Raw genomic sequence first — 15,626 nt, 5'->3', positions numbered from 1 at the left:
AGAAAGCTCACTCATTTGGGAGTGTCACATCTTCATGGCCCGAGTTTTGAGTGCTTCTTGATCTATCTGCCCTTTTTAAAGCATAGAATCTGTGGTTGACATTTGTCTTGGTGTACGGACCCACGCTGTGGAACACTCACTCTTAAATAGGCCCCTGAAATATTTTCCCCCAAACTTGTTAATAAAATTCACCAGGAAAGGTCTGAAATAGTAATAACATTAAGTGCTGTACTCATTGATGTCAAAATCTAACACTGTTTCAAAGATCCATTATCCTGGGGCACTTGGGTGGCTTAGTCGGTTAAGCGTCTGCCTTCGGTTCAGGTCATGATCTCAGCGTCCTGGGATCCAGCCCCATGTCTGGCTCCCTGCTCAGCAGGGAGTTTGCTTCCCCCTCTGCCCCTCTCCCCACTCATGCTCTCTCTTTCTCTCTCTCTCTCAAATAAATAAATAAAATCTTTAAAAAAAGATCCATTCTCCCATAAATTGTCACCACAATGTATCCATGAGCCAAGTGTTTCATCAAAGTCTAGTTTAAATGCATGTTCCTCAGGAGATCTGCATCAAGTTAACAGGCTGGGGTGATTTCAAGCTTGTATTTTATCTTTGACATAGTAATTGGGTTGTTCATAACACACACAAAAATTCTGTCTGTACACTCCTTCCTGGAAGACTATATTGATCACTGCCATGACAATGAAGCTAAGGTAACCCAAGTTCATAAAAATGTATCAGCCAAAAACACACGAGAAACTTTTGGGGACAGGAATATGGGCCTGGGAGAACAGCGAATGGCGCATTTTTGCTGTTTATCTTTATTAATTTTTTTTAAGATTTAACATGAATGCTGACATGATATAAATGAGCCTCATAATGAGAAGATGCATCTGACAGTGTCACGGTTCATTCAAAGCAGTCACAGGGCACACAGTGCTCAAAGATTACACCTAACCCACAAAGAATTCAGAAGAGATAGAGAGGGAGAATCATGAAGGGTGAATCAAGACAGTGTAAGAATAGTCCGGAGTCCAGAGTTAATCAAAAGGCATCCAAAGTGTCAGAGGACATGGCTTTGGGACCATTAATAGTAACACAGTTAAACTAATTATTTCTAAGTACATATATAATTAATAATTGCAGTATGAACGCCGAATGGAGAGAGAGTGAGAACACTATATTGATGTGTTTTCTTTTCAGCTGTGTTTAAGAGTGTGTGTTCTTGCCTACTCCATGCAGGGGACTGTACTAGGTTCTAAGAATATAAAGAAAAATAATAAAATAATAGACAGACCTTGCCAACAAAGGATTCACAGTGTAGTTTCATGATGGCAGGAATGGCCCCAAGTAGGCCTCTTGGAGGGATGATGATGATGATGTCCCTGGGAAATGAGCCCCAGAGTCACTTAGTCTGACAATAAACTTGCAGGCAGCTGCCCGGATGGCTGCCACATTCTGACCCCCAGGGACCCAAGCACAGGCAGGGTCACTGGGAGGAGCTCAGGGCTCAGGCACCTGCAAGGCCCCCTCACATATGCACCCCGCCTCGTGCTACATGTGTGCTTTGTGTTCGGTCCTCCAGTCATTGGATCCTGTCCTGGAGCGAGAAGGTCCACATCAGTAACTAAGCCTTGTCCAAGGGATGGTCATGTCCTTCAGGGCTGAGATGCCTGGCGCGGCCAGCCAAGGTCATCAGATCGGTCTGAGCTCATTCCACAGTCAATGAATAAATACGCATGTTTTGACTCTGTAAGGCTTGTTTAGAAAACCAAAGTCTTAATATCTTAGAGATCTTAGAGCATCGGGCACACACACAGCCAGAAAGGTGCCTAAAACAGGACAGGGAAAAAAAGAAGGAAGAAAGGAAACATCAAGATTCCATTTTGCGGCCAAAACGTTACTCCCTGGACTCTTTGTTTTCGGGCCAGTCGTGATGTGCGGGGATCAGGGAACAGCAGGAAGAACCTCTCAGCGCACCTGCTGCGGCCTTCAGAGTTTTGACCTAAGAAGGTCGTCAGAGCTGACTCCCATTGCTCCCTGTTTCTGCTTTTCAATTCTTGACTAGTCCACGGGCGGCTGACTGACGTTTATCTTCAGGTGAAATGCCGAGCCTTGCCTTTTCCATTCTTACAGTGAGGATTACACTTGTAGGAAAACTACCCAACACTGAAACGTTCAAGCCCTGGGCAGCGAGCCTCCCAGCAATAAGGTGATAACAGCACATTCATTGATAAGCGATTGTTCTTTTTTTTTTTTTTCCTAAGAGGATAAATTCTTTTTCTTCTAACATTTAATCTTATGGTTTTACTTGAAAGTATTTCTAAAACATAGTTAACCCACATTGAGGCTTGAGTTTTTGTCTTAACCCATTCTCTTTATTTTACCTACAGTCCTCTCAGCCTTTTTGTTCCCTTTCACAGTTTCCATATTGTTATTATTTGCCTATTAAATAACTCTTTTTCATTATTTCCATTAGAGTTAAAACCGTTCTCGTAGCGATTACCAGATAGGAGTTCATATACACAATGGACTAGTGCTGTGATTAGTAACTGTAATCCAGGAACACAGTTACCTTTCTGGAAAAATCAATCTATCCTTCTGCCCTTCCCTTCCTGGGAATCAATGAGTCAGAATAAAAGCAAGACACATTGGGAAAACTATGTAATATAATACAGTAGAAACAACAGTCAGTGTATAATGTATTGGCAGAGATGCCATAGTAAGATATGTAATACAACCCATCTTGGGTGAGGAAAACCTTGACCAAATAAACTGCTCGGCATTTTCTGGCTCCTCTTTATACTGCATATGTCAAAAGAGCTGTCGATAGTCACTGCGTGCCCTTCCTCACCTACTGTTTTCTCCTCACCTGCGCTCGTCATTTCAACCCCTCTGCCCAGGCCACTGGTGACCGCCTTGTTGCCAAGACTGGTGGTCACCTCTTTGACACTGCTTCCACTGTGACTCTTTCAGCACTTGACTAAGTTGACCACCGTCCCCCTAAACTTTCTCTCTTGGCTTCTCTAGCTTTTCTCCTATACGGGTGATCTTTCTCAGTGACTTTGGCTGACTCCACTCCTTCTGTCCTTTCTCTAACGTTGATGAATTTTGGGGCTTGGCCCTGAGCCATTTTCATATTTTCTAATCAGATTCTCTCCCTAGAGGAGAATCTCATTTAGTCCTTTAAATCCCAGTTATATGTCGATGACTTCTAAATTTGCATTTTTTGATGCAGATCTTATTTACAACTACAGCTTGGTGTCTCTCTTTGGACCTATCATAGGTATTTCAAAATTAGCTGTTCAAAACTCAACTCTTGATTTCTACTCCACCCCTACCTCCAATGAATATTGTTCCCAAAGACTTTGACATCTTATAAGTGACACACCAGCCATTACCCAGTTGCTCAAGTTCAAAGCTGATGAATCTTTCTTGATTATTTTATCTTTCTCTCATCCAACATCTAACTCAACAGCAATTCCTACCCATTTAATTTCAAAATATGCCCTGCATCTGTCCAAGCTACTCTTATCTCTAGTCTGGACTACTGTCAAAGCTTGTCCCTCTGCTAACGTTCCTTCCTCCTCCACTCCATTCTCCACCAGCAATCAGAGAGATCCTTTGAGAATGTTACCAATTCATCTCCCTACCTCACTTAAACCCTTCAGTGCCTTCCCATTCAGTATATAATAAAATCCCAAGTCCTCAACACGCCTTGCAAGGCCCAGTGTGTACTCAGGCTCCTGTCTCCCTCTCCAACTCTCTTCTTTTACCTAACTCGCCCACTGACCTTTATGTTCCTCAAATGGGACAACCTGTTTCCTAAGTCAAGCCCTCTGCAGGGCTGCCCCCTGTTAGAGCACTTTCATCGCGTTAACAAAGGGCGATGTAATACCCGTTTCAGCTCAAATGTCACCTCCCCAGAGAAACCTCCCCAATGGCCTCACTAATGCGCCCCTCTACCTTCCCCATTATGCTTTGTCACATGAACTCGTTGTATCTTCTAATCAAACTTATGCATTTAGTAAGTTATAGTTTGTCTCCTGTCATTGGAATTTAAGCCCAAAGAAAACAGGGACCTTAAGCCTTAGGTATTATTCTATTCCCTGGGGCTAATCCCTTGGCACATAACATATCATCAAAGATAAAATTGTGAAGTAGGAGTTTTGACAGATAGAAGTAGTGCCTCCCAGTCTCCATAATTCTGTATTTAATGGAAGTATATATGTAAAAGCCACATTTTAACTTAACAGTTTATGCACAGCTTTATGTGCACATCATTATCTCAAATGCTCCTCCTCTTTCATTCCTGTACATATCTTCACTTTTATGGAAAATATAGGTCTCTGGAAGGAATTTTCACGTCCAGCAGCTTACATATATTAAATGGTCCCTAATATATAAACAGATTAAAGGATTCTTTCAGAAAAGCCCTAGAACAAAATTTCCTAAACCTTTGAGGACACTCAGATAACCTAAAAAAATAATAATAATAATAAATAATCCGAAGAATAACGCTTTTGAAAACACATACAAAATTAACAAAATTCTAAAATTCGTAAGTCCTAATTTTTAATTTGGTATAAACATCAATGGGTACCTCAATTCAGTAAGCACAATGCTAAAGCCATGTGAAGTCTTTTCATCCATGACTGTGCTCATGGTAATAAATTATTAAACAGGTTCAATAACTTTAACATTTCAAATCAGTCCCATGTTGATAAGTATAAAATGCCTCTTTTTCCCTATTAATAGTTAAATGGCCCATCTGTGGTTTCATCTGCAAGAAGAAAAATATCATAGAAGACTTGACACTTTGCCTTTGATTTTGGAGTAAACACACATTTTCTCCTATATGTGATAAATACCAGAAGAATGGATAACGCAAGCAGAAGGACTGATTTTGGAATTCCTTTCTATTGGGCTTATTTTTCTCATATCAAATGATGTCGAGCTTTCTTGAGTCTTTCCACTAGATTATCCTTTGCCTTTTATATAATCTTGCCGGCATCAAAATATTGCATCACAGGGTATAAAAAGTAGGCGGTCTCCATGAAACACTAAAAATTCCCAGAGGCCAAAAATATCAAAACCAGATGCTCTCCTTAGGGTGCAACTTCTGTTTTCTGTGCTTCTTTTATATTATCAGCATAGATTAGCTTGGGATAACCTGGAGCAAGAGAACTGTTTCCCAGGTGTTTCTCCAACAAGACAGGTGAGTTGCTTACCATAAATATTAGATGGGAATTTGCTCAAGTTTCTCACATAGAAGAAACTTCTGCAGAGTTTTATTTCACCATTTAGCTTTTCTACTGTCATTATATAAATAGACATTTGCATATATTTACTTCATTAAAAGAATCTCTGCTTGATTAATTGTTGTAATCCTATTTTATTTTTTCCCTTCAGAGCAGAATGTCTAACTTGGTAAAGAATGAACAAATAGTCGTTAATGCTATTTTCGTGAGCTCCTATTACTAATCTCCTGCGTTGCTGCTCTTCATTAGGCATGGGCATTTGACAGTGATTCCCATGAATCCCTCCTTTTCCCCTTGGTCTTGGATCTATAATTGTTGTTTTCTCTCTAGAGAAGCCAAAATACACATTCACAATATGGCCCTCATTGCAATCTTACAAAATATGTACTGATTTCCAGCATTTTAACTAAAGGACCTATCCGAAAATACTTCAGGCTTATTAATATATTTTTTCTGGAATTGATTTTAATTTCTCATTTAAAGGAACCTGGTAAAAGGATCATGGTGAAATGCAGCATCCTGAATACGTTGCCCTGGAATTTCTCAATAACATCTGAGCATCCTGAGAATTTAAGTCATCAATATGAGACAAAATGGTGCAAACCATGAAAGTAATTCTTGAACTTCAATCTGATGGACTCAAATGGCAAACACTTTGAGGATAGCTCTTTCATGAAACCATGACTCTTCATTTTTTCAACTTTCAAGCAGAAGGTAAGTGTGATTCAATCTTTCACAAATGAGTGCTGAGAATAAGGTGGTGATAAACCTCTATGTGAGCTGTGACTTCTCCATCAAGAGAGACAATGATGTCATCTATCACTTAATACAATGAAAGAAAGTGGTGACTAAGAGCAATATAAGGTATGACTTCATCAGGGAAGGGATACCAAATAAAAACTATACAAGTGACTATTTAATAAAATAGAAAAAAAGTGGGCACACAAAAAAACATATTTCACTGGCTGGGACAAAAGCGTAGTTAATAATCTTTGATGACGCAAGAGCCTGAGCAGAGCCTGCATGTCTGAACCAAACTGCGCAAAGGGTGTGATGTTGTGAGAGTCTCACATTCTGCTACCTCTACTGGATGCACCCCCATACCCAGAGCTCTTGGGTGACATTTATGATAACATTTGCTGCTTGAGTTCTTCAGGAATGGCACTGAGGAAGTCTCACTCACTGGAACTCTTGTTGGGCTCTTTATGCCCAATTTGGTTTCCTCAAGAAGCACATGCTGTTGAGATGCCTCTGCGTGGACTCTGCCTATCAGCTCCTATTGAGGGGACGGAAGCTGGGGGAAACAATGAGTCCTGTAATGTGAGCAGCCAGGACTGCCTCACCCCGTCCCTTCTGTGGGCGACAAGTAAACTTCTGAACTTGGGGAGATGACGCTGATAGAAAGAGTATCTGGGGCGATTATCCACCAACTATGCCAGCAGACAAAGCAAAACATTTTTCTGTTCCATCTGTTCGCCTCAAGGAAGACTGAAGTCTGCTGAGGAGGGAACTCTGGGGATGGCACGGCCGCATTCAACCCTCCCTCCTGCCACCTCGAGCTCTGTGGCTTGGTCAAGGTGGCAGCTGGTATCTGTTGCTTAATGTGACTGCATCTGAGCTATCAGAGTTCAAAGGCAAGACTGGGGACTGAGCACTTTCTTAACAGGACACCATTTTGGAGGCGGGGAAACTGTCTCTTAAATTGGGCAAGGGATTAAGTACAATCTCCATCAGAGAAACTCAGAAGTTAAGAAATTTGACCAACGTCACACTAAAAGAGAACATAACCTTACATCAACTCAGGCGGTCTGCCTCCAGAGTGCACCCTCTTCTCGGCCCCTCCACCATAGTGTGGAAATAAAGCCAGAGACAGATTCCACACTGTGCCCCTTGCGTGAGTGACCTTCCAGAGAACTTCTGGACACCCTCATGGATGACACATCGCTGATCTGTGGCAGCGCATTACCTAATGATCAAATCAGATACACGTCTGGTATCGCCTTATGCTTTCTTCTTTAACCAGTAATGATAAACAACATAGTTAATTAAAAAAAAAAGTCCTTCATACCTGGGAAAATCTCTAGCTAGCCTATGCTCAGAGATCACTCCAACAAATCTGCCACAGAACCAACATGAAAGGCAAAACAGCCACTTACTTAAAGGCAGAAAAAGCCACACTTACTTACTAGCTAAGTGATCGTGTGTAGGTAATTTGGACGGTTCCTTTACCTGGTTGAAATAGGATAAAGGACTTAGGTCATCGAGTTGATCCAGAAATAAAAAAAGACAATGGCCTTGAAAAGAGGACCCCATCCTAGTCCCTAGATCCCGTGATTATGTCACCTTACATGGCAAACCAAGAACTTGGCAGATGTGATTAAATTAAGGACCCCGAGATGGGGAGATTACCTTGGATTATCCTTATGGAGGGAAGCAGTCAGGCTAGAGGCAAATGGAGAGAAGAAAGCACAACATCAGAGGGGTGAGAGAGAGAGAGAGAGAGAGAGAGAGAGAGAGAGGAGAGGGGGGGGAGAGAAGAGGGGGAGGGGGGGGGAGGGGGGGGGAGGGGAGGGGAGGGGAGGAGAGGCGAGGAGACGAGAGGGAGACTAGAAGATTCTATGCTGCTGAATTTGAAAATGGACGGAGGGACTAGGAGTCATGGAATTCAGGCAGGCTCCAGAAACTTGAAAAGGCAAGGGAACAGATTCTCCCTCAAAGCCTCTCAAAGGAGCAGCTCTGCCAATACTTTGACTTTAGCTCATGAGCCTGATTTTGGACTTCTAACTTCTAATGATGAGAATAAATCTGTTCTATTTTAAGCCACTACAGGTGTGGTAATTTGTTACAGCAGCAACAGGAAATGGATACAATGTATGTAAAGTACTAAAGAGACTACCTGGTACATTACAAAGACTCAAAACAACAACAACAAAAAAAATAGTTCCTTCTTTTCTCCTTTCCCTCATGAAAACGGACCAAATCTAGCAGCCCAAATCTAAAACCACTTCAACAACACTTTTCCTGGCATCCCCAATGACTTACGTAACACGATCTGCAATGCCCTAATATGACCTGCTATCATACTAGGATAAACACGGGTGCGTTCATTATCTACCCAGCCATGAACACAAAAGGGCCAGTTACTTATTCCACTGAAGTCTGCACAGAGGAAAAACAACTAGTCCCCAAGGAGAGCCAGGAAGCCTACTGGCTCCCTAACCCATCCCGCCCCCCGGGGTACAGATCCCAGTTGACCAGGGCCTGTCTGGTGCTTTCTACTGGAATGCAAATTCTGTCTTATCCCATCTACAGCATGGTTCCAGATGAAGGGAGGCCATGTGAAAACTCTCTGAATCACATTACTTTAAAACAAAGACAACATATACATGGAAGAGGGTTTATTTTCTTTCCATTAAAAAAGCAAATCCAGTTTTTATGACTACAGAGGCAAAATTTATTTGCACTGCCCATGCGGTTAGGAGAGAAAGTTCTTGTTTTGCTCTGAATGCAGCTCCCATCAATCCCGGAGAGTCTATTACAGACTCTGGGGAAAAACACTTGCTGTTTTCTCAGCTTTGATAAAGAACCCTCTATTTCACGGACACGGTGCTCAAGAAACGGCTGGGGCGTTTCTTGCAGGATTGAGACTTAAGACAAAAGTCAAAACTCCCCGAGAAAATACCTTCCAGCCCCAACGGTGGCCCTGACGCTAATGCATTACCTCTCCCACCTGGTGAAAAAAAACCATAGCTCTTAGTGTTTCTACGTGAGAGCACTTTCACGGCAAGAATATAACTCTGAGCCAATCTCTGCAAACATTTTTCATTCTCTCATCTCCCCAAATCTTACAGCACAAATAGTCACTTTATTCAAACATGGTTTTTAGTCTCTAAAAATCCATCTCATTTGCATCTAGGGAAAATACCACAATATCTGAAGAAAAGAAAGCAAAGAGCGGAGCAAGGCTGAAAGGTTTCAGAATTCCTAGACACGTCCCAACAGCATCCGCTGCTACAGACCCCGGCGGGGCTGCCGGCGTGGGGCTCGCTGGGCTCACCGGACGTTGGCTTTGCTCTCCGAGGAGTAAGGTCGACGCTGGGCGACGCTGTGAAATAGGCTCAGGAACGACTAAGATGGCGGCCGCGCAGCCAAGATGGCGGCTGCTCAGCCAAGATGGCGGCCGCGCAGCCAAGATGGCGGCCGCGCAGCCCCTGGGAGCATCAGCTCCCTCTGAGGCAACTGCCGATGTAGAACACTAACATAGATGGCACTTATTTTATCCTTATAGATGCCGAAGCAAATTCTTTTGCTCAGCACGCACCCCGGTCCTTGAATGAAGCAGTTTGAAGGACACTGCTCTTTGCCACAGTGACTACGGATGAAGCAAAGACGGTTTGTGACAGAGGCTGGGCAGGAAGTGACATGAGGATCCCGTGGACTCCATCTGGTCTGCGGCTGTACCAGGACCAGCTGTCTCAGGGGCTGACCCTCTGTGTGAAGGACACACAGACTGCCGCTGGCTAATTTGTGTATTTCCTTATATCTATCAGATCGTGTCTGACTGAGGTTATTAACTAAGAGAAGATTTTGTTCCCACTTAATTACAAGCCAGTCTGAAGAGAGGACGAGCATTCATTCTAACTCTGGAAACACATTTTCCGAAGCCCTAACAACAAAAGTACCACGTTCTGGGCACCAGACCCTGGGAGCGGGTTCCCAACTTCAACAGCAAAACACATTTGTGGTATCAGATTGTATTTTATTAAACATCTTTACTACAAGGTCTTCTTCTTCTTTCAAAAGTGTCCCTCTTCTCTTTACTTATTTTTTAAAAGGTTCCTTTGTAAAAAGCTAGTAAATGCCTTTATAATGCCTTATAACACTCTCACGATGGCCCCACAAATTCTCTAGCACACGGGATGCCACCGCTCTAACTCCCGGGCCGCTAAGGTCACTGTGTGGCATCGGACAACTTGGAAGCCAGTGTGCAAGGCTGACCCCGGGTTCTGGTTGCTCAAGGACTCTTCAGAGAAGTATGTGCTGCACATGAGGTCGGTGGCCCGACTTACTGCTTTTGTCAGAGCTGGTACTATAAATATTAGGTTATATAATCTGTCTACTTGGAATGTCAGTTCCCTCAGCCTTGGTGCGATTTTGAAGTAGATTTTGGAGGTGATGGAACAGAAAGTTAAATGTGTCTGTCAGGACATCCTGATAGAGTCCCTGCTGTTTTTTGAAAAAGGAAACCATCTATCCTAAAACATCGGGACTCTACAGAGAAAACAGTCATGAACCCTAAGGACTGCTTGTTGAAACTGTGGAATTTTTAGAACCCAGATTTAAAATACTACTGAACATAGGTAAATGAAAACATACTGGATAACGGTCCCAAGTTAACAACTGTCTATACTTCTTTAGGTTGAATCCAGAGTTTGATATGCATAGAAATCAAAGAACTAAACATTCGTCCCTAAATGCCTTTGCTATACATGCTGTAACAGAAAATGCTTCCTTTTTAAAGATTTATTTATTTGAGAGAGAGAGAGAGAGAGTGCAGGGGAGGGAGGGGCAGAGGGAGAGAGAGAGTCTTAAGCAGACTTTGTGTTGAGCACAGAGCCCGATGCGGGGCTTGATCTCACGACACTGAGATCATGACCTGAGCTGAAACCAAGAGTCGGACGCTCAACCGACTGAGCCCCCCAGGTGTCCCCACAAGATGCTTTCTAAACATTAACTATGAGACTTGGTAATAATACCGGTGAGAATGCGAAGTTCACAGCCACACTCCCAGTGCCTGGACTCACGCCTCACAGGCGCTCAATCTTTGTTGAGTGAATGAACTGAAATCCCTGTTTTCAAAAAGGAATTCGATCACTCTTCTTCAGTCTATACACGAATAAAAGTCTACCATCAAAGTTTAAAGGATGCTTTTTCGCTGCCACCACCCTGATACATTTTGGTGAAATTTTATAGAATGGACGAACTCAGCACAATTTAACAAATAATAATGAAGCATCTTCTATGCGCCAAATGCTGACTGGTACAGCACAGGCCCCGTGATGGATGCTCTCGGAGAGGTGGGGTGGGGTATTCACAGAGGGGCCTCTAGAAAGGGTCACCTTTCTAGATGGGAGCTGGGTTCCTGGTGACGATACACAAACCCAGGAATAACGAAGCCAGTCATGAGCTGTCCCGCCATCGCCTGAAGTCCAGCACATTAAAGACAGGGCCCCTTGTGTATTTATGGTTTCCCCTCCAAAGCATATGTTTCCCCTGCTCTCCACCATCCTTGATGACACCGTGGCTTTGCTTGCCACACATCCTACTCCTCTTCCTCTCACTTTTCCAATGCTTTGTCATAACCCATGTGTGTTTCCATGCACACTGGTCACCACAGGACAGTCCCCGTCACGACAATGAGCTCCCTGCTGGACCCTCCACCCCAGCTCCTATCACCTCCCTCAGGGACGATTCTGGTTACTTGCTGCCATGTGGACAACAGGCGTTGTGGGAAGCACTGGGAGGCACAGAGGGAGGAGGCTCAGATGTTAGCTAGGGTAAACGCCGTAACAGAGCACTGTGCTGTCACCAAAAGCGAGAGTCTCAGCAAAGTGTTATTATTATTATTCATTATTACTCTTACTGGAATGTCCCCAGCCACGTGTTGATGGCAGTGGTGTGGTGCCAGCATGTGGGGGATCCTGGGGTCACTGGGTCGAGGTCTGCTGATGCCAGCCCCGAGCATGGGCAAGCAGAGGCTCCAGATCCTTCCCGATGCCCGTGATGAACGAACTGCATGCTCGGTATTGACAGGAAAATGCATTTTACCTGCTGACGCTTTTCAAATTCCAGTTTGATCCGAGACTTGATATAGTTGCAGGTGTCCTGATAGGTCTGCTGCAGGGCAAGCTCCATGAGGTGCTTGTGGTAGGCGCCCGCCAGGTTCCCGCAGATGAAGATGATCACGTTAGCCAGGATCTAGAAAGACAGAGAGCCGCTCAGGAGGGCAAGTGTTGCTAACCCAGGAACACAACAATCACAGAATGCACATCAGCACCAGCAAGAGATGACTCTGCGGGAAGGCAATTTCATTTGTTTCCAAACTCACATTTTTATTTGCTTAAAAGAAACAGCTATTGCCTTCAGGGATTCGAGCCCCTTCTTGGATCCATGCCCTTTGATGGATGACTCTGCAGTCCCTCCCTTCTCTTGGGGCTCAACCATGTGATTTGCTGTGGTTAATGCAATGGGCAGGGGGTAAATGAGTGCCAGATCCAGCCCAGACTTAGAAGGCCTGGCATGTTTTTGGGTGGCTCTCCTGTGCTTCATGAGAAAGAACATGCTCTGGCTAGCCCACTGGTCCCAAAAAGATGAAAGATCCATGGAACAGAGCCAACCAGACAGCCCACAGTTTACTACTGTGTATCACTGGGATTTTGTGGTTGTTACACAGCATTGTTTCAGTAATAGATGACTGATCCAGGCTGTTCTCACACCAAAACTGTACTCACTGAGCCTGGGTGAGTGATAGTCCCCACTAACTTCTGTTTATACAGGAATATGGTAGACTCTCAAACCATATAAATCACTACTCTTTTGACGATAAAAAGTCAGGTCCACAAAAATTTGGGGGGAAAACAGAAAAATTCAAAGAAAAACTAAAAAGAACCTATAATAGTCCTGCCCCAGAAGAACGCCTTGTTGTCCATATGGCCTCATCCCCACTCCATGTCCCTCTGCATTCTCCAAACTATTGCCAAACTTTGTTTGGCCAAGACCTCCATCTTGTTCCAATAGGACTGAATTCATTCTGAATGCAGTGTTTTACTTTTTTTTTTTTTTTTAATTTTATATTAGATCAGATTTTTTTCAGGTCATAAACATTCTGTGCCAACAGGATTCTGAATGCTTGGATAACATTCACTTCTATGACTGCGCAATAATTTAGTTTTATTCATACTATTCATACTATTTGACACTTACTTTATTAATATTCCTTTCATTGGCATACTGCAATAGTGATCACCGTGACATATAAAGCTTTGGCTCCATGCTTCATCTTTTCCTTAGGTCGATTAGTGAAACACACGGAGTCAAAAGCCATGACTATTTTTAAGTTCTCGATACATATTGTGAAATGGCTCCAAGGAAACATTCCATTTCTATTCTCACCCCCAGCGTGGGGCACTGCCTTTTCAGTGTGTACTCTTACGTAGCACACTATTCACACAGAGCAGGTGGTGGTGATGTATAAAACGGAGTCATATGGATTTCACTCTTATGTGTTCAGGGCAAGACTTGCAGGTCAGAGGGTGGGTGGCCACACCTGGATAAAGCGCCCCATCGCCCCCTCCTCCACATGACCTCATGTCTCACCAAATAGGGCACTAATGGCTTTTACAACAAAGGCAGGGCATCAGCTTCCAGAAGCCCTGCATTCTTCCCTGAGAACCTCCCACTAACATCAGCTTGTTGCTCCTACCGATTACCTGATTGGAGAGGCTGGGAGAAGGATCTGGACCCCATGAGCCAAGCTTCTGCTCCTCTCAGTGGGGCCCTCCCTCATCCCCTCTGTTCTCAGCTAGCGGAGCCTATGGACCCTCACACCCCAGTGCTGGGAGCAGGAGGAGGTGGGGTGATTCAGGGCAACGGTGTCACGTCCCTGTGGCCCAGATCCAAGCCACATCTCCCAACAGCTGTAACGGTAGCAAAGGGGATATCCTGGTCTCCATCCGCCTGATGTCTTTGCCTCACTCTCCGTAGGTTCTCAATACAGGTGGAAAACAGGGCTCCTCAAGCCCTGGGAAACCCATTTTGGGGACGGAGGGCAAAGCAGGACAGGGTGAGACATGGGAAGGGTGATATGATGAGCTCCTCTCTGTGAATAAACAGACACTCCGCAGAAGCGGGGGAAGGGTTGTTCAGACCAGAAGGGCCTTCCAGTTGTCCATCAAGCCCACAGATCCAGGAGGCGGAGAGCTCCCACAGCTCGCCCTCGCGCTCACAGCAGCCCCCGAGAATGTCCTTTTAGGCAACCTCATCCTCCTGCTGTAGAACGGGTGACTCAAGCATGAACTCTGGGTATTGCCGTCTGTCTGATGTGTACACAGGTGATGTGTATATGTGAATTATTTGTCATGTGTGCACGCGGTATATGTGTACAAAGTGTGTGTCATGTGTGATCTGTCCGTGTGATACATGCATGTGACACATACATACCTCTGACACGTCCCTGGGTGCCGTGTGGGACGGACCTGTGTTACGGTATGTGGTTCGTGTGATGTCTGTGGGCACGCTATGCGTGTCACTCTACACATCACGTGTGGTTCTGCACGACATGGGCATGTGCCGTGTACATCTCTGGTGTGACAAATGACGTGCATATATGACACGCCGTGGTCTGAGTGGGAGGCGTGTGCTGGTGCTGTGTGTGTAAGTGTGAGCACCGGCCCAGAGAGTGGGAGCAGCAAACATTTCTAACTGTGCCCGTAGCCACGCTTGCACCCGTCACCTCTGTGAACGTCAGTCCCGTGAGCACAGGGGCTCGCTCGTGAAGTCCTGGCTCCCACCGCCGGAGGAGGCTCCTCTAGCTGACGGGGTCAATTTCGGCGTCCTGCCCTCGGCGCACTGTTAACTCGGCCCTGCCTTACTCTGCTTCTGCGAAATGACCGTCTATTCGCTAGATTCTCCCAACTTCGTCACTGCTGGATTTGCTTTGAAGGACGTGCACCACAGAACGCAGACAATGAGGAAAGCCAACACAAACCAGACTGCTCAGAATTCGAAAATGCTCTCTCCTTCCTTATTAGGTACAGCTGAAACAATAAGTTAAGTGATTATCTAGGGGAGATTTTTCTTTTTCTCCTTAAAAAAATGCCTTCAAAGCAGAAATGTCAACATTTTAGGAAGTGGGTTCCTCCAAAATGAGAACCAAATATAAGCAACAGAGCCCGATGACGCCATCAGCTGTCCCCGGGAGCCCCCTCAGCAGGGTGCGGGAACGGGGGGGGCCCTTCTCTCGCAAACCCAAAGCCACCCACTGGGACGGTGAGTCCTGCCTTCTCCTGTCTTCTGCTGAGGATCCCCGTTAACTCCTCTGAATCCCCCTGGGCCCCAGAGTGGGGCAGGTGTGCTGTGGCCCCATGGGTGGGCTGCCCCACCCCGCAGTCCTGCTGTGGGGGCACCTGTGGTCCCTGCCAACCCCCCCCACCTGATGGTGGAGGCTGTGTGGCCCCCCGGAGGGATGCGACCCTTCGACCCCAAGTTCTCAGCTCCCACTTGAGCCACCAATACAGTGCGTCCATCGTGAGGCAGGTGCGTGGGGCCCCTCTCGCGGCAGAACCACTGGCCCCAAGTGCCACAGCTCTTTAC

At 45.1% G+C, this 15,626-nt stretch overlaps 1 protein-coding gene across 2 annotated transcripts in view; it reads right to left on the bottom strand.

Annotated features, from left to right (window-relative positions):
• ADCY2 (adenylate cyclase 2) overlaps positions 1 to 15,626 on the bottom strand; it is a 394,262-nt gene that overhangs the window by 171,150 nt on the left and 207,486 nt on the right. For both annotated transcript variants that reach the window (XM_032415329.1, XM_032415327.1), the window contains exon 4: positions 12,084 to 12,233. In XM_032415329.1, coding sequence (XP_032271220.1) covers positions 12,084 to 12,233 — 150 coding nt within the window. The remainder of the gene's footprint in view (positions 1 to 12,083; positions 12,234 to 15,626) is intronic.

This window comes from Phoca vitulina, unplaced genomic scaffold (assembly GCF_004348235.1).
Source record: "Phoca vitulina isolate PV1807 unplaced genomic scaffold, GSC_HSeal_1.0 scaffold17, whole genome shotgun sequence".
NCBI lineage: Eukaryota > Metazoa > Chordata > Mammalia > Carnivora > Phocidae > Phoca > Phoca vitulina.
The sequence above is the reverse complement of the archived record's forward strand: the minus strand, read 5'-3'. Positions and strand labels throughout refer to the sequence as shown.